The 20827-nt window shown below is 33.3% G+C and overlaps 1 protein-coding gene across 1 annotated transcript in view; it reads left to right on the top strand.

The window, feature by feature from the left end:
- Positions 1 to 20827, top strand: part of LOC114329718 (gamma-aminobutyric acid receptor subunit beta-like) — a 46651-nt gene that overhangs the window by 20283 nt on the left and 5541 nt on the right. Inside the window, exons 3-6 of the mRNA XM_028278900.2 lie at positions 6662 to 6729; positions 8473 to 8618; positions 9950 to 10107; positions 12720 to 13004. Of these exons, the coding sequence (XP_028134701.1) occupies positions 6662 to 6729; positions 8473 to 8618; positions 9950 to 10107; positions 12720 to 13004 (657 nt within the window). The remainder of the gene's footprint in view (positions 1 to 6661; positions 6730 to 8472; positions 8619 to 9949; positions 10108 to 12719; positions 13005 to 20827) is intronic.

Genomic DNA, 20827 nt, shown 5'->3' with positions numbered 1-20827 from the left:
TCACTAAAAAAACACTAAATTCTCAAAAGTAGCCTATTGCGTGGTGTTCAAGTTCTGGTAAAATGCCTTACACTGTTTTATTTGTTTGGTAATAAAACCAAACAAACAAAAATTTCACATACTACCAATAAAAAACAAGTAACCCTTTAGAAATGGCTGAAATATTTATTAAAATGTTTTACAAAAGTAGGTCCTAATATGGCAAATAATATGTCTGTGTCTAAACAAAAAATCAAGTATGTAATAACAGAAATATCGTGTAATATAAAAATAAGAGTATATAAAACGATAATTGGACCCACAATATGGGGCCGAGAGATGGCCTATAAATATACAGTGTGAGTTTTATGTATGGAAACCCTCAATTATCTTGGAAACGGCTTGGACGATTTTTGTAGATTTTGGTGGGTAAGGGTCTTCTAAAGCTGCCGATATTATAATCGTAATTACATTGTTGTCAGAACTTTCGTTTTTCTGGAAATCTAATGAACTTTCTTATTTCAAATGGAACACCCTGTATATTTTTTGCGTTTTGGAGTTCATAAGAAATACTAATTATTTTTCATTTAATATTTCCTATACCTACAAGTCGTAATTTCGGAGTTATTTTTTTCGGCCCGGGCCGAGATTGTTTTAGGTTCTTTGGATCATTGAGAACAAAAAAGGTTTTTTGTAATTTTTCTTTAATGTTAATCGTTTCCGAGTTGTAAACAATTTAAAATTGAAAAAAATCGAAAAATGTCGATTTTCAATGCTCAAGAACACAAGTAAAAAATATTATTTTTGAAATTATGAAGTACCTACATCCAAGTTCATAAGTAATTTGATCTTATTTCATTTTAAAAAATTGTTTTTTTTTCGACATTAAGGTACTAGTACACTTTAGAAGACCAAAAATAATCATCTTTTTCAAGAATTTTTTTCTCAGAACCTTTATTAAAAATGAACATAAAACTTTTTACATATTAATTTATAACTATTAGAAAGTACAAAAAATATACCCCTTTTCATTTATGCTCGTACATTAATATTATACAGGGCGCAAAAGTCGAGGCTTCGAAAAATGATGGATATAACAAATACTAGCTAACATAACAAATTCCAAAGGATGGATATAATCCCTAAGGATACGGCCCTAGGATAACATATGACTCCCACACGTTGTAAGTGGGTCAAAGGTAACAAATTAGGTCATTATGTTACAAGAGCTGACAGGCAACTAACATAGAAAAAAGTGTTGTGTGATTTGGTAGAATGCGATCTTACCCTTCAAAAAATATGTCACGTATTTCAGCGCCAGGTTAAATGGAAGGATACTACAAATCTGGCCTCCACATAAGTGGTCTGTAGCTTCGACATGATAGGTGTGAAATTTTAAACGTACTTGTTGTTGATTGGATGGGAAGGGTGCCATAATCTAGCCTCCATGCTAGGTACATAGCCTCCATACGGTACTTCCAATATTTTTAATATTTTATTTATTCAAGTGGACAATAAAGGTAAAACACAAACAACTTTTGTTTCTTACTTATTGATTTATACAATAATGTGACATTTTACATAGAAATATGAGTAATTTGGATTAAATAAATGTTTACTTGTCGAATTTTTTCACCGTCTGCACACACAGCTGAACGGAGCCATTAGACCTAACAACAAAACGCGAAATAAAATGTGTATTTTAAAACTGTTGGATAAACAGTACCTACAATCAGAAAAACTTACCTTTAAAAAGGTACTCGATTATGAAATAACAAAAATATCAAAAAACACGACTGAATATCAGCTTTTTATGGTGACACAAACACATCACATAACCGACCATATAAAATAAGTGAACGACAACGAACGAACGAACACGAACACAGATTCACAGATAGCGCAGGATTTGTCAAAAGTCACGTTCCACCAATCACAATGCCGACATCAGCGCCTCTGACTAAATGGAAGGAAAATAAATACGATTACATGTTTTTTATTAGAGTGAGCGGGGCATGGCAACTAAGATGTGAGATATCAAAAGCGAATCTGTCTGATGTCAAGACAACAATTGTCAATGGAACTTGAAGTATCATGAAAAATTGGTTACACAGCTACTAAATTTATAGTTGTTTATAGTACAAGCAATGATAACAGCTAACATCAGTGTGTTGGAATTATAAAAATAAAGAGTTAGTGAGAATAGATTATCTAGATGTAAAATAGAAGGGGGGAATTTGAGTACCCACAATCATCAATGAAGTGTACGTAAATTGATAAAGAAAGGTAGGCAAAACAACATACAGAGAATGTAATGTATGGTTTGTGTTTTGAAATTAGATAATTTATATTTGTGAACCAACACAAATGATGGCTGAGAGACTGGCTGAAAAATTAGAGACAAAATAGGGGTCGTGATATCAAATGCTGAAAAAGTTGTAAATGCAAAATCTTATTTATCAATTAATAAAATATAGATGGGTTCATCAACACAAATTTACAAGACTGAAAAGGTTGTATTACAAGCTTAGTCCAAATTTCTTTATTATGTCCTTTTATGTTAAAGAACATCTAGGGCAAAGAAAAATTAATAACTTGGATAAAAGTGTCTAAGCTACAACTAAAGTGGGGTCAGATGAAGATAAGTGTTGAGTAAGAGCATTGAGTATATGAGAAAATTAAAAATTGTGTATATTTAATTAAATTAGAAGTTAAAACAGAATAAAAAGGGTGGATAGATAGATGAGTTTGTGGTATAAAAAGTAAATTTGACATCACTATTGAGACTAATGAACATTATTGATATAAATACTATGACATATGACTAATGAACAAAAGATATAATTTTTGTATTCTCTAAGAGTTAGATATTAATATGTAAAAAGTTTTATGTTCATTTTTAATAAAGTTTCTGAGGAAAAAAATCTTGAAAAAATGCTTATTTTTGTTCTTTTGGTATAAAGTGTACTAGTACCTGCAGCCCGATCGCCCGTCCTCTCATAAGCGCTTCATTTACAACAATTTAAAAACAGTGTTTTGAGAAGAAAACATACCAAAAATTCTGATACGGAGCTGATAGAAGAAAGATGAATATTGACTATAGACACTTCATGATTTCAAAAATTATATTTTTTACTTGTGTTTTTGAACCTTGAATATCGTCATTTTTCGTTTTCTTCAGTTTTAAATTGTTTATAACTCGAAAACGATTAACTTTGGAGAACAATTACAAAAGACCTTTTTGTTCCCAATAATCCAAAGAATCTAGAATAATGTCTGATTGGGCCAAAAAACAGATTTTTATTAGTAATTTACGTAACAAGTTCCGAAAGTGATATTTTAGGAGACGAGTAGGAAGTTTCCAGGGCGAGCCGTAGGCGAGTCCTGGAATCCTGCGAGTCTCGTAAAATCACTTTTGGATCCTGTTACGTACAATATTTTTTCTGCAGCCGTTTTGTGTTTTAAAAAGAATATATGGATAAACTTTACTTATGAACTTTTATTAAACACTTTAAATAGAGATAACTGAGGGTTTCCCTATATAAAACTCACTCTGTATGTAGAACCATACAGAATAAATTGAAAGCCTGAGAAAGAAAGATACTTTGCAGAATATTTTGCGGAAATGTAATTAAGGGAGTATGGAGAAAACGAATGAACGAAGAAATGTACCAAAAATAGTCAGAAAACGCAGACTAGAATAGCTTAGTCATCTAGACAGAATGCAGGAAGGCAGACAAGTCAAGAATATTGGTTGGAGAGCACCCGAGGGCAAAAAAGAGAGGAAGACCAAGAAGGAAATGGGAGATGCAGTAATGGAAGGTGTCACTGAGCTTGGAATCAGAGATTAGAAATTGACAGCTAAGAACAGAAAATTATGGAAATTATCCATCCAGTAATGGACCTAAAAGGCCTGTTAACGTTATTATACATACATGTGATAAGAGTAGATTTCTTCACTTCGCTAAAGAAATTACATTCTGCAAATTATAAATATAGACGAAGCAATAAAGCACTAAGATCTTAATAATTCTTTTTGCATTCGATTCGTGAATGCGCCAGGAAACTTTGTGAACCAGAGCCATGATATAATATTGAAAAACTGCATACAAAAAATGCATTCTTAAAGTGCACCGCAAACAGACAATAAAAAAAATTCAGAACTCGTCAATTATCGGCGGAAATGAGTTCAATTTTGTTACTCGGGGGTTTTTGGGGTCGCTGAAAACGAATATGACGTCAAAAGTGATCTCCGGACTACCTGTTACCAAGGGTACCTACTGTTTACCTCGTCATTAAAATTCATTAAAAAATGAGTCAAAAATCATTACTCGGTAGTTTTTGGGTCCGCTAACGACGAATATGACATTGGAAGTGATTTTTGGAGTACTTGGTGCCCAGGGTACCTACTGTTTAGCTCTCTTGTGGAGTTTTCCGTAAAAAATATATTAAAAAATTAGTCAAAAATATTGTCTCGGGGATTTTTGGGGTCGCTAACGACGAATATGACATCGGAAGCGATCTCCAGAATACCTGGTGCCCAATGGAGATTTCGGCAAATTCATTAAAAAATTAGCCAAAAATCATTACTCGGGGGTTTTGGGTCGCTGACGACGAATATGACATCGGAAGTGATCTACGGAGTACCTGGTACCCAAGGTACCTACTGTTTACCTCGTTTTTTTGAGTTTTCGGCAAATTCATTAAAAAATGAATCAAACATCATTAGTTACGAGATAAACAGTAGGTACCCTGGGCACCAGGTACACCGGAGATCACTTTCGATGTCATATTCGTCGTCAGAGACCCCAAAAAACCCTAAGTAATGACTTTAAACTAATTTGTTTCTGAATTTGCCAAAAACTCCAGAAAACGAGGTAAACAGTAGGTACCTTGGGTACCAAGTAATCCGTAGAGCACTTCCGATGTCATATTCGTCGTCAGCGACCCAAATAACCCCGAGTAATGATTTTTGGCTAATTTTTTAATGAATTTGCCGAAAACTCCATAAGAAGTAAGTACCTTGGACACCAGTCCAAGGATCTGTTCCGATGTCATATTCGTCGTTAGCGACCCCAAAAACACCCGAGTAATTATTTTTCACTAATTTTTTAATACGTTTTTTGCCGAAAACTCCAACAATATGAGGTAAACAGTAGGTACCCTGTGCACCAGGTACTCCGGAAATTACTTCCGATGTCATATTTGTCGTTAGCGGCCCCAAAAACCCCCGAGTAATGATTTTTGACTAATTTTTAATGAATTTGCACAAAACTCCACAAGACGAGGTACACAGTAAGTACTCTGGGCACCAGGTACTCCGGAGATCACTTTTGACGTCATATTCGTTTTCAGCGACCCCAAAACCCCGAGTAACAAAATTGAACTCATTTTCGCCGATAATTGACGAGTTCTGAATTTTTTTATTGTCTGTTTGAGATGCACTTTAAGAATGCATTTTCTTGTATGCAGTTTTTCAATATTATATCATGGCTCCGGTTCACAACATTTCCTGGCGCATTCACGAATCGAATGCAAAAAGAATTAGTAAGATCCGTCTTGTCCTTTTTTTTCGGAGGTTCAGTGCTTTACTGCTTCGACTAATAATAATTTATAGATTCAGAAAGTTACAGTTCTTACTTCTTCTTCTTCTCTCCATATCATATCCATTACTGAACGTTGGCTATCCTATTGGCTATTATAATGTTATTCAACGCAGCTTAAACCACGAAGGTTACAAAGCCATAATATTCTTCTTCGACCGGAAACCCTCTTCCCATATCGTTCAGGATGTCGCATGACATGGGCAAAATACTCCAATTTTCGTATTTTTACAATTTTTACAATTTGGGGTTGCTTTTTGGATGTTATAATACTTCTTTATTTGTCACTCTTTCAACCGAGCTTATGCGTGCTTATGCTTATGCGTGGCAGCCTTCTACACCGTCTTCGAAAGCTTGAAGTTTATTTAATGGAAATTTAGTGAGCTTCCAGCTTTCAACTCCATACAATAATTTCCAGAAGATGTAACATTTGACTTCTATTATTTTCAGGTTATCATTAATACATTTCATATAATAATTTCATATCGTATATTTCACATCGAAATACTTCGATGTGAAGTATTAATGATATGAAATTTCGATATGAAATACATATACAAATTTCATAACCTGAAAGTTTTCCCATATTTTTCAAACCTAATTTTCTTTTTAATTTTCTGACTACGATTTCCGGAGTGAAAATGGAAACATCAAACAGTAGTTAATTAAGATGTAATTTTATCAGTAGTTAATTAAAATGTAATATGTAATTAATGTAATTTTCTTTATACCAACGATTGTGGCTCAATCCTATATAAACATAATACTAAATATATATAAATGATTTGTTATATTTTGCTTTACTAAAAATGCCAATCCTGACCACCGCGACTGGCAGGAATTTAGGGCATCAGAATCTCTTCACTTCCGATAATGATTCTCGAACATGAAGGTCGGATGGTCGGATCAAACAGAAGTAGCATAGGTCTAGACGCTGCATGCCTTTATACATATAACTCAATATATTTTATGATGAACGAAAAAAAAAACAAATTTTTGAAAAACTTGTAATTACTTTGTATTTGATATTAGTAATTAAATACGAGTATTTCAGTAATATATTGCTTTTTATGTTACAGGTGATCCATTGGATATTGGAATGGATTTAACTATAGCGAGTTTTGATGCAATTTCTGAAGTGAACATGGTAGATACATAAATTTTTATACTAAATATATATAGGGCGAGGCAGATAAAAGCCCTATTAGAAATATCTCGAGAAGTAAAGGCAACAGAATCATGAAAATTGGAATGGAGGGGTTTTGAAGAGTGATCTATTTAATGATAATATTTTCGTCTATTTGCTACTTCCGGTTATACCGGAAATTGCTTATAATTTTTTTAAATAAGACAGTATATTTTTACATTTTTGGATTCTCCTCGATGTCTTCTTTCTTAAAATATGAGGTTTTGTAATGTTATATAGGGTAGTTTAAAAGATAATTACGTTTTTTGTTGATTTCGTAGAAAATTTCACACCTTGTAGAATTGTAGTAGTTTGACATCAAAAACTCTATTTACGTTCAAATGATTTTTAATATAGTCTACTATTGTTAAAAATTATTAGTATAGATAAATGTTGAATTTTAGTGCACAGGGTTGGTCGAAACTCGGAATGAGTTTTCTTAAGTGGAACACCCTGTATTTTAGTATTGTAATAAAATGATATTTTATGGTACTTTTTGATTTCTTAAGTATTCCCTATAGCTAGTTGCTTTAATTTGTGCTTAATTGTTAATCGCACCAACAATCCTAACTACGTAGGAATTTTGACGGATCAACCATTATGGGCAATTTTAAGGATCAGTCTATATTATTATGTATTTATTTCCGAAAAATTATTTGTAATTAAATATTTTCACGGCCAACCTAATAAAATTTCACGTATTTTTTGTTACAATTAATGTTTGACTTGAATCACCAATAACTCACAAATTAAAGCAGTTAGGTATAGGGAATGCTTAAAAATAAAAAAGTACCATAAAATATTATTTCATTACAATACTAAAACACTGGGTGTTTCATTTAAGAAAACTTAGAAAATACTCATTCCGAGTTTCGACCAACCCTGTATATTAAAATTAAAAATTTATCTATACTAACAACTCGTCAAAACAGTATTAAAAATTATTTGAACATAAGTAGAGTTTTTGATGTCAAACTACTACAATTCTAAACGCTGTAAATGTTGATACGAAATTAAGAAAAAAAACGTAATTATCTTTTAAACTACCCTGTACAGCATTACAATACCTCATATTTTAAGAAAGAAGACATGAGGAAAATCTAAAAATGTAAAAATATACAGGGTGTCCCATTTAAAAAATCGAAGTTATAAGCAACTTCCGGTATAACCGGAAGTAGCACATATATTAAAATATTTTCATTAAATAGATCACTCTTCAAAACCCCTTCATTCCAATTTTCATGATTCTGCTGCCTTTAGTTCTCGAGATATTTCCAATAGGCCGTTTATCTGCCTCACCTTGTATACATATACTATATATTTTTGGCAGTCAATTATAATATACAGAATTGTATTGTAATATAGTTTTGTAATCTAATTAGAAATCGGCTTCTCCAATTAAATTTCTCGATTAATTTGTTTCTTTTCATATACTTAGTTTGCATACAATTATACAGGTATCACTAGGTCTTTTATGGTCTTCATCACCTAATTTTTTCAGGAGTATAAACAGAAAATTTTGCTTACTTAGTGTTCCGATAAAAAAATTTGAAACCTCTATTGTATTAATAAAAATTAAAATTTCATTAAAAATATATCTCATTTTTTCTTTTCTTCTTCCGTCGCTGCTACTGACTATTGTCCGAAACAATACAAACAATACAGACAAACTTAAAATAACTTTATTTATTTTTTTGCTTCTAGGATTATACTATAACTCTTTATTTAAATCAATATTGGAAAGACGAGAGGTTATCATTTGGTTTCGATGACGAAAATCTAACTTTATCTGGAGAGTTTTCAGACAGAATATGGGTACCAGATACATTTTTTGCTAACGACAAACATAGGTAAGTTGAAAGTTATAACACGTAAAATATGAAAAAAAAAAGAATGTGTGTACTTTGTACGCATGTAAGAAGTTATACTTCTATTATATGATTTCAATGAAATACTTTCGAACAGTTTATTTATATTTTATTTAAAGATTTAACTAATTTTTACGTACTACTTTCCAAAAAATTTTATAAAATAATACCAAAAATTAAAAAAAATTAGAAAGGACCGTGATTCGAACCGGGAACCTCTTGATATCCAGTCGAACGCTTTACCACTGAGCTATACTCCTTTTGTTTGTGTAGGTGCGGGCTGCAAGATTTCTCCGACATAGTGTCAAATAGATCAAGTGAAGTATAAAAATACTTTAAATATTAGGTACTTATTATCTTATTCCCGAGGTAGACAAATCTAAAGATACAAAAATTCTAATAAATATATTTACTAAAAACACTAATATATTCTTCTGAATCTATTTCCTTGTGGCAATTTTATGATTAACTATTTATATGGAAATAAGCCACAATTAAATTGAAAAAATAATTTTATTAACGTTTCGACGCCCAAATCTAATATATTCTTTCCACACCTTTTTTGGACTAATACATACATAACTTAAAACATTTAGCAACTAACGCCATAGGTACTGTTTGTGTGCGCATGCGCACAGAATAATAAAAATTCACTTCCGATCGCGCCTAAAGAAGTATAACTTCAATAAGACCATTGGATTATTAGGTATGCTTCATTGTTTATTTTGAGTCTGCAGTTTGTCATAAATCTGGAGTCTTATTTCAGCAAGTTAGTTGATTGTACACCTTTTATTTATTTACGATACCCATACCACAATTCTGGAACCTTATAGTTCCATTATATTTAGGTATCCCTTGACTAGCGCATATCCAATGATGAAGCCTTTTATGACACTATGAACTGGTGGACTCAAAATGGTTGATGATAATGAATGTTTTTAACGCCAATTCTATTATTGTTGACTCGCTATTATTTGGCTTCATATTAAATACTAAATCGTTTTTCTAGGACTACGAATACTCTACAATAGTCAAACCCATTCATAAAACTAATCTCATTAGATATTTTTTATTTAATTTAGCAATGTGTATCATTGCTAGATTTGGCACTTAGCGCTAACCATTTTTCTCTAAACATAAATTGCGCCTAAAACATAGAGTATACGGTTTTCAAAGCCAACTCCGTAAATTGAGTCATTTTAAAAGCTCCAAAAAATAAATCAAAAACTTGATCCCGCGCGACACTTCCGGCTTTTTAGATGTATTATATGTGTATATGTTTCAAATTGGCCTTATTACAAGCAATGTTTTAGTTTCCTTCATGACGTGACCGAGAAAAACAAGTTGGTGAGATTACGAGGTGATGGATTCATAGAATACGGGATGAGATTTACGACCACCTTAGCTTGCATGATGGATTTGCATTACTACCCCCTTGACTCTCAAAATTGTAGTATTGAGATTGAAAGCTGTAAGTACCTATAAGAAAATTTGATTATTATTATTATACTCAGTGACATTAGAAGTGTTACACTCGGAAGAAATAAATTCTTGAACTTACTTTTTTGACAACAGAATGACTATATTTAAAGTATCAATGTTCCCTCTTTTATAGTGTTTGTAAAAATAAAGATTTATCTTTAAATTTTTTTTTTGTGAAGAAACCGATTTATGAAGACTAGCTGGTACAGAAATTTTGAGTTATTATTCCTCATTCTAATTGTATTCAGTGTAAGAAGATGCCCCGAGTTCGAGGACACCAAAATTACCACCATGTCAGCGATTTTTACTGGGCTAGAATTGTTGACTGTAGGGATATGAGTACGACAATGACGGTTATGCGTGTGAGTCGTGTGTGGACAAACGAAGGTAGAGTAACACGAAGAAGAAAGCCTGGTCAACCACAGAGCGTCAGGATAGGCGCTTTAGAGTACTGGCTCTGCGAGACCGTTTTGCTACCACACGTCAAACTGCTGACCAATGGTTTGTAGTAGTAGGTAGAACTGTTACTATGCGTACACTATACAATCGCATTCGAGCCTTTGGACTGATTTTATTCTGCCCACGACTAGTCGGCAGCATTGAGTGGCAGAATGCTATCGTGTAGCATTCAGAGATGAATCGCGATTTTGTTTAGGATTGCATGATTTGCATGCATGAGGTTTTGCTGTTGAGAGGCATATATTCAAGACAATTGGAGTAATTGTTTGGGGGCTATTGCCGATGGAAACCGATCACCACTGGTGTTTATTGATGACATCTGGAGCTCTGGTTCCTTTAAATGTCCTGATGATTTTAGCAACTTTAGTTGGACTTACAGTGGAACCTCGATAACTCGGATTAATCGGTACCGCGGCCGATCCGGGTTATCGAAAATCCGGGTTAGCCGGAGAATATGGTAAAAATTAATAAAATATGGTATACTTACAGATAAACTCCGTTATAATTGAAATAACATGAAATATATATATGCACAGTACCTACACATCTAAATTATTAAAAACACGCAAACACAAACCTAAGCAAGCGGAAGCAAACAATACAAGACTGTAAGTACTACACACAATACAGTCACAATCGGAACGATGTTATGAACAGTGAAAACTAAGACCATTGTTTAGAAAAGAATTTTTTAAATAGTCTTTTAGTCTTTTTTTAAACAATGCTAAGACAGTTTGAAATAAATAAAGAAATAACAGATGCCTGTTGTTTCCGATAAATCCGAGACAATGACCGTCGCTCAGCCGCCACCGCCGTGTGCCATGAGTCATTTTTACTATCGTATACATAGTTCAAATTACACAAATACACATTATCTCTCAAATATTATACATAACATTTTTATTGTTGAAATGTTTGTCTGATGAAAATCGGTCCGGGTTAGCCGGACTTCCGGGTTATCGGGGACCGACTTATCGGGGTTCTACTGTATTTGGTAGTCTTATTCCTCTAATAGAGATTAGTTCCTTCTTGTTATCCTGTCGTACTCGTTGTTGACTTCATCGATGGTTTGTTGATCAGACATGTTCGACACTTTTACTTGGATTTCGATGTGTTCCTTCCTGGTCTGTTATTTGGGGCATCTTTGGGTCTGCTGAGGACTCTGTTTCAGGCTGCTGAGTCTTATACCTGTTTCTTTAGAGAGTTTGTCTCCGTGTATCTTGAACTCATATCTCTTTGTTCTTTAGTAAGCTCTCCCAGTAATATTCCTTCCCTTGATTAGTCCCTTCAGCTCGTTCGGGATGACTAGTCCTTTGTGATTCGTCAAGTCACTTGAAATATTGTGGTCAATTGCCCGTTGTATCCTTCTGGTGATATCACCTATTTTTCTTTCCACTTATTCGACGGATTGGAACTCTCTCTTCATTACTGTCATTTGGTTTAGCTGTTTTCTGCAGTTTGGCCAGTTTGATTTTTCCCATTTCCATCTATCCACTGGTTCAATTGTTGGGAGGTCTATCTTTGACGTCATAATGCCTGTGACTGGTTTGTGGTACGGAACTGCATTCGTAGTTTGTCCTAACATCTTCTATAATAACATCTTTGGTGATGAATAAGTCCAACGTAGAGTCAAGTTGTCCTGAAATTGGATTGATTCTTCTCGGTTCATTATTTCAATTAAATTTTCTGGAAGTGAAATGAAATGCTGTTTATCTATATTGCTTCTACAGTAATATAATATTCCTAGTATGCTAACAGTGACCTCTGTATGAAGCAACAAGAAGTCAGGAACTTTAATCGATGGCGAATTAGGTGAATTGCGAATCAAAGCTTGCTGGAAGAACGACGTTAGGAATAATCTTTTATTCGGACAGTACCTACATCTACAGTTTACCCTCAAAAAATCATCTTTTGCACTTTTTATGTGGGGAAGAGACGTTAAAATGAAATTCGACAATTCCTTTTAATTTAAGCTCCACCATTCTTCTACACGTGTGTCGACGTTTTAGCTCCAATCAGGTAACCCATAAAATTTGTGTCTTCTTCACTAAATTTAGACGTGGATTGACTATTTTGACATTATTTCGACATTATTTCAGGTTATTTAAATTTTAATAATAAACTAGCTTAATTCTATTGTAGATGGCTACACCGTAGTAGACGTAGTGATGTCCTGGCACTCTACCCCAGTCCGTGGAGTGGAGAAGGCCGAGCTACCTCAATTTACCATAATAGGTTGGGAAACTAACGATAGGAAAGAAACCTTAGCTACCGGCACATATCAAAGACTTTCACTTTTATTCAAGCTACAAAGAAATATAGGATACTTTATTTTCCAGACATATTTACCCAGTATTCTTATTGTTATGTTATCATGGGTATCGTTTTGGATAAATCACGAAGCTACTAGTGCTAGAGTAGCATTAGGTATGTACAATTTTTATTTAGAGACATTTGTGTCTTTCAAATATGACTGAATTATCGGAACATGGGGCATAGAAAAATACCTCTTGAATTTTAGTAAAAAGCCTTTGTACCACACTTTATCGAATGATTTTGCTATATTCAAGAAAATACCTGATCATATTTTATTTTCTCTTAGATATCTGTTTATAATATGTGCGATATTCTACGATGTATTCGATCTAATGTTGAGTTTTATTACGGAATCCAAATTGATAGGAAGAAATAATTTCTTTGCGTTCGGTCCTAGGATTTAGTTCTAGGACATGGTCCTGTATATTCTCTCATCCCAGATATTGTGATGTTGATGCAGCTGCCATACTACCTCTTCGGGGATCTTCCTAGTGGTGTTTTTGTATTGGGTTTATGTGTTTTTGTCCATTTCACGATTATTCCTGGACTCACCATATGCTGGACTCCCGTTTCTCTTTATCTATCCTCATGATTACAGGTAACTCACACTGGTCAAAGATTTTCCTTTTGAAGCATATGGGTAACTCGAATTTAAATACAAAATTTAATTTACCAAAACTGTCTAGGCTAATCCTATGCGACGTGGGAGTTCACATGTCTAGGGTTCTCTGTCCAACCGAATTTCATGTCCTAAGTACTCATACGATGCAATCTACTCAATACCCCCTCCATCAACAGCAATATTTCGATTTAGCACCAGGTTAGTCATTATTTGCGTAATACAAATCTCAAATGAATGAGCTTCTCTCAATTCATCCTTGTCCAGATCTGCCTTCTTACAAGTATGTTCTAAAAGCGTCGTGAATAGCTTTGGAGGGACGGTGCCTCCTTGTTGTACTTATACAGAATTTATTTGTTTCTTGTTCAGATAGTCTTACGCTAATCGTGGAATTTTGGTAGATGTATTCGATTATGTTAGCGATAAGATTGTCAATGCTTTTGACATTTTCTGCTGACTTATGGTATGGAATGCTTTCTCGTAGTCCACGAATATGAGTGCCAATGGTTTGTTGAATTCTGTATACTCCTCTATCCTATCAGGTTCTTTATCACGAGTAAGTAGTCGTAAGTGTTGTATTCTGATTTACATTAATATACATATAATACTAAATTGACAAAGATCCTGAAAAACTAAATTTTATATAAAATGCTTATTTTACAAATCATTCGTTTACGTTCCTAATGGCTGACACAAAACCCATATATAACTTCAATGAACTTAGAAGAAAATAAATTAAAAACAAAGCGTTCTGGATAAGTACAAAGTTGTTTCTATTGTGAAACAATTTATTTCCAATAAATTGAATTACAACGTGCTGTCCGGTAGGAATTAAATGCGTTGTGTATTTAACGTGTGTGACATGCAAAAATAACATGTAATCGTATTTGATTAGAGTTTAAACGAGATTTACAAAATTAATTGTTTATTTCAGTATTCTCAGCAGAAAAAAAGTACTCCAAAGCTGAATTTAGAGCCCCCAAACAGGGGTGCTCATCTGCAGTAGGTATAACCCTAGCAGTTCCGTTATCGCTGGCTTTAACTCTAGTATTAATCCTCATTAATGGAATACTCTGGGCTAATTAGCAAAATTCATGGAAAAGTTATATATAGAGGCCTTCTATGAACAAATTGGCAATGTCTTAAAGCTAACTAAAAGACATGACATAAATATTATAATGGGCGATTTGAACGCTAAAGTCGGTCAAGGAGAAGTGGAGAATTGTGTGGGGCGATATGGACTCGGGGAAAGAAATGAACGTGGCGATAGGCTTGTTGATTTCTGTATCAATGAGGAACTCATAATTGCAAATACCTTGTTCAAACTTCCTAAACGGAGACTATATACATGGAAGTCACCAGCTGACAATAACAACAAAATAGTCAGAAATCAAATAGATTATATTATCGTCAACAGAAGATATAGAAATTCTATAGTATCATCTAAAACTTATCCAGGAGCGGACATATCCTCCGATCACAACCCGGTTGTTTTGTCTATGAGAGTGAAACTAAAGACGATAAATAGCCCTAGCTCCAATAAAATCATGGATACAAGGCGGCTCAAACAAGACAAGACCTATGCGGAAACGAAATTTAAAATAAACGAGAACTTAAGGAAAGTCAAAGAAGATAGTGCGGAAACTCTGAATGTTGACCAAAAATGGGGAAAAATTCAACATGCCTTAGTATCAGTTGGAAAAGAAACCCTCAAACCACTTGGAGAAAAAATAAAATCTTGGATGACAGTAGAAATTCTTGAACTTATGGAAGAACGAAGAAAACATAAAACAAAAGACCCGAATAAATACAAAGAAATTCAGAGAAACATCAAAAAGAAAATTCGAGAGGCAAAAGAGAGGTGGCTCTCCGACAGATGCAAAGAAATAGAAGACCTGGATAAAAAGTATGACAGTTTTAATTTACACAAAAAAATCAAAGAAATGACAGGTTCTAGAAAAAGCACAAGAACGAATACCCTTAAAAATGATAAAGGGGATATTATTACTGACGTGAAGGAGAGATTGTGTCAATGGACCAATTACATCCAACAACTCTTTAATGATGAAAGAGGAGAACTGTCATTAGAAATCACAGAGGATACTGAACCACCAATATTAAGAGACGAAGTCATCTATGCCATCAAAAACACGAAAGAGGGTAAAGCTACTGGACCAGATGATGTGCCCATCGAATTATTAAAACTGATTGATGAAGATGGTATTGATGTAATGGTTGAACTCTTTAATCTAATATATCAGACTGCCGCAATCCCCAAACAATGGCTGCAATCGACCTTTGTAGCAATTCCCAAAAAGTCAAGTGCAACAACCTGCTAGGATCACAGAACAATATCTTTAATGAGTCACACACTTAAAACATTTTTGAAAATAATACATAGTAGAATTGTTAAAACTCTCGAATATGAAATCAGTGACACACAATTTGGCTTTAGAAATGGTATGAGCACGCGAGATGCTTTGTTCGGCTTGAATGTGCTGGCCCAGAGATGCATGGACATGAATCAGGATATGTACTTATGCTTTGTAGACTTTGAAAAGGCATTTGATAAAGTTGAACATAAAAAGCTTGTAGATCTATTAAAAAGCAAAAATATTGACAGTCGTGACATGAAAATTATATCTAATATATATTGGAATCAAACTGCCAAGGTAAGAGTTGACGGCCAGGACACCCAAGATATCAAAATACATAGAGGAGTCCGTCAGGGTTGCGTGCTGTCTCCACTACTTTTCAATGTCTACAGTGAAGCGGTATTTCAAGAAGCGCTCTCAAATTCAATAGAAGGTATATCTATCCATGGAGAAGTTTTGAACAACTTACGTTTTGCAGACGATACAGTAATAATAACAGATAACAACAATGATTTACAGAACGTTATGCAACGCCTTAATGAACGCTGTCATGAGTACGGACTGAAGATGAATTTAAAGAAAACTAAATGCATGATCATAACTAAATCAGCACAAGTAAACATCCAATTAACTATTGAAGATACTGTGATTGAGAGTGTGGATAACTACAAATACTTAGGAACATGGATAACATCAAATGTAGACCAAACCAAAGAAATTAAGACACGTATTGAAATAGCACGTGCATCATTCATTAAACTTAAAAAGTTTCTTTGTTGTCGGGATATAAGGTTAGAACTACGTCTAAGGATGCTTCGATGTTACGTGTTCTCTACTCTTCTTTACGGCTTGGAAGCGTGGACGTTGAAACAAGTCCATTTGAATAAGATGGCCGCCTTTGACTTTTGGTGTTACTGAAGAATCCTACGAATATCATGGATTCAAAGAATGTCGAACGTGGAAGTAACTAGAAGGATAGGAAATCAACCGGAAATAATACTAACTATTAAAAGACGAAAACTTGAGTACTTGGGACATGTGATGAGAGGGCAAAAATACTCATTATTACAACTTGTTATGCAAGGCAAAATCCGAGGAAAGCGAAATGTGGGAAGACGAAGAACATCCTGGCTTAAAAACTTACGGGAACGGTTCGAATGCAGTAGTGCAGAGCTATTTAGAGCGACAGTCAACAGGGTCCGCATTGCTATGATGATTTCCAACCTTTGATAGAAGATGGAACTTAAAGAAGAAGAAGATGGAAAAGTTATTTACCAGCAATTTTATTGCTGGAATCGAATTATAAGATCCTATATATTATTAATATAGGTACGCAAAGTCCGCAGATAGTGTGCTACTTTTTTATAAACAAAATGGCGCCGACAAATAACCCTCCTATAACTCCGAAGATTTTAACTTTACACCAAAAACACTCAAATAAAAATTCACCCCAATTTAATTCTACATATACGTATGTTTTTCCCGATTTGCTCCGACGAAAATTTTCCTCGGAAAATGTGAGTTTTCCCAACAAAATCTCGAATTTTCAAGTAAATTTTTTGGGCAAGTAATTAATCATCAATAATTAAATAACTTGGTAAAATAAAAGCTTTCTTGGTATAGATTATAACTGCAGAAGCCGGTGAAAATTAAACGAACATTTTAGCAACAATTCAATTGTTAATTAACAATTTACAGTCGCAATAAAAACCAAAATAATCATGAGACATTGATCAAACTTAGAAAGATTATAAAGATGTAATGCCTATTTAATATTTTGTCGACAAAATATAATTTTTTTATTTTTTTGCATAATCTTTAAATGTTAAAAAAAAATAGTTATAAACAAATTAACATTTCTCAAAAATTGTTTATTATATTCTAATTTTAAAAAATACTTAAAATGCGTATTTCAAAGGTCTTGAAAATGGATGCTTTAAAAAAAATTTCCAACCATTTGCAAAAAAGTTATGAAATAGCAAAATAAATATACGATTTCTCCGTTGTTTATAATTTGTTTTAATTGTTTCAAAGCTTAAAAGTGAGTCTGTGGTACAATCTAATCATTCACAAAGAATATCAAATATTAGTTCAATGGTTCTATTTTAATCAAAGATTAAAAGTACTTTTTTTGTAATTTTTAGCGCGAAGGTAGGTTTGATACAGAGCCGGAGATGTTCACTCGAAGCGACTGACACGCTCTAAACTCTCGCGAGTTGTGTATGTGGACGGGTATAATACATAATATATAGCTACGGTACTGTATTAGTCTACTTTCGCGCGCGTAAATTACAAAAAAAATATTTATAATCTTTAATTAAAATATAACCATTACACTAATAATCGATATTTTTTGTAAGTGATTAGCTTGTACTTTAAACTCACTTTTACGCTTTGAAAGAATTAAAAAAATTATAAACAACGCAGTATTCGTGTGTTTATTTTGGGGGCGCAACAATTTTTTGTTTTTTTAAGGGGGGCGCAGGTACAAAAAGGTTGGAAACCGGCAATTGATTGGATCACGGTTGCATGGCGACGGGCAGCATCACTAGTTCTTTATAAAATTCAACGAACTCGAAAATAAATTAATAATAATAGGAAGTATTCGGAAATTGTATTTTAATGGACTCGCTCATCATATTTCAAAGTTTATAGTTTAATATGATTTCGAAGATTTCCTATTAATACAAGTTTTACCCGACTTATAATAAGTTTCCCTGTTCGCAATTTACAATTTATTGTTATACATTCCGAACCTTTAAAACTAATTAAGAAAGGTAGGAAACTATTTAAATTAGAAAACTATCTTTGCTGTGTATCATAAAGGAATTAATTAATAAATAGAATTAATTCGAGTAAAACATCTTAATACACGTAATAAATTTTATGCGACAAGAGTCAATGACACCAATATTATTCCAAAAAAAAATACCAAACTTCTCGTCTAAATTTAGTAATAGTTCCATATCCTTTTATTGATAAAATGGTTGATAAAATAGTTCAGTGGCACTTTTACATTTTTTATTTCCTTATTTACCATGATTAACTATTTAGATGGGAAATAAGCCACAATTAAATTGAAAAAATAATTTTTATTATTTTTGTATTTTGACAACGACACCCGATTTTGGCGTCGAAACGTAAATAAAATTATTTTTTCAAGTTAATTGTGGCTTATTTCCCATCTAAATAGTTAATCATAAAAATGCCACAAGGAAATAGCTTCAGAACAACTTATTTACCATTTTTACGATTAGCTCTTCTAATATCATGGCCAGTGGTTTTACTGTTCTGTTAAGATTGGTATGGTCAAATCTGTTGCTGTATTTTATGTGGGTTTGGTGATTTCGGCTCACGATTGCCCACTGTTTATTTTATGTTGTTGTGTTTTGTTTTCTGTTGTTATCTGTCTGCGTCTTTCCCAGACAGGTATCCTTGGGCATCCCTTATAACTTCTTGTAGATAATATATAAACATCGACCGTAATATCTGTGAGTCTGAGCTTCTTCGGAATTTTTAGATGCAAACATACATTGTAGGGCAAAACTTCTTAGCGGTCATTCGATGCAATATAGGTCGTTGTTCTATCTCATTTTATCCGAATATATCTCTCTACCGATCATACGCATCTGGTTGAAATTAAACTTGCACAATAAATAGATCTGCAAATTAGATATGATGGTTGACGTATACGTATGTATTGTTACGCTCTGTATTTCTCTTTTAGGAGATTGATGAGCAAATTCTTAATTTAATTAATTACTCAATTATTTTAATTACATACTGTTTATGTAAAACAAAACCAAATTTAAATTAACTTTTCTAATAAACTTTATTCTCAGGGCTATTTTAATTTTGATGCTTTACCTTTGGTTGGTGGCTTCTGGTATCTCTAGTTGCTTACTCCATCCAGGACAAAACAGAGAAATTAAACACACTCAATGTCATATACATGTTAGAAATATTATTTATTTATCCAATATACCATAAACATAGGATTTAAAAAATAAGCTAAAATCTATAGGTCTGGATTCCGCGTATGAAAAAAAAGTTGATTAATAGCCAGCTGAAAATTTGTTAATAGCTTAAGAGTGTCTAGTCGGATAAACTTTGATATATGGGAACACTGGAACAGGGGCAGTTTTAATTATGGAACAGGTTAAAAATTTGGAACGGTCACACCATGAAAACGGCACATTTATTTTGTCCGACAGAACAGACTTAAACTCTCCGAACAGACATTAAACTCTCATGCAAAAATCAGACTGCTATTTATCACCTGTCATAATTCTTGTCATTTGACATATTCTACATGTTCCACTCATTAAAACGCCCATTTGGTGATAAATAGCAATCTGATTTTTGCATGAGAGTTTAATCTCTGTTCGAAGAGTTTAAGTCTGTTCTGTCGGACAAAATACATGTGCCGTTTTCGTGGTGTGACCGTTCCAAATTTTTAACCTGTTCCACAATTAAAACTGCCCCTGTTAAAGTGTTCCTATATATCAAAGTTTATCCGACTAGACACTGTTAAGCTATTAACAAATTTTCAGCTTGCTATTAATCAACTTTTTTTTTCATACGCGGGATCCAGACCTACTAAATTTGTTGTAAAAAACTATTTCTCATCTACTAAATTAAGCTTTAATTCTGATATCTCCTCTGTTTTAACAAAAAAAAAAATTATTTTAATAATTCGTTATTTAGTCTTACAAAATCTAATAAAATTTACTTTTCTCTTTTTGAATTGATTACTTATTTCCTCTTTAAAATTTGGACTGACTAATTATGTTATAGAACTGTTCAGTACAAAAATAATGCAAATATGGTGTGGATATAAACAAACTCTCTCCGTTTCGCAATTGATTTGACTAACCTTTTGTTTCTTCTCTACTTCTTTTCCCGGATTGCGTCGTCCTCGATTCTCCCACACGTACTCT

Source organism: Diabrotica virgifera, chromosome 5, assembly GCF_917563875.1.
Source record: "Diabrotica virgifera virgifera chromosome 5, PGI_DIABVI_V3a".
In the NCBI taxonomy this organism is placed as follows: Eukaryota; Metazoa; Arthropoda; class Insecta; order Coleoptera; family Chrysomelidae; genus Diabrotica; species Diabrotica virgifera.
Note: the sequence above shows the minus strand (reverse complement) of the source record. Positions and strands in the feature narration are given on the sequence as shown.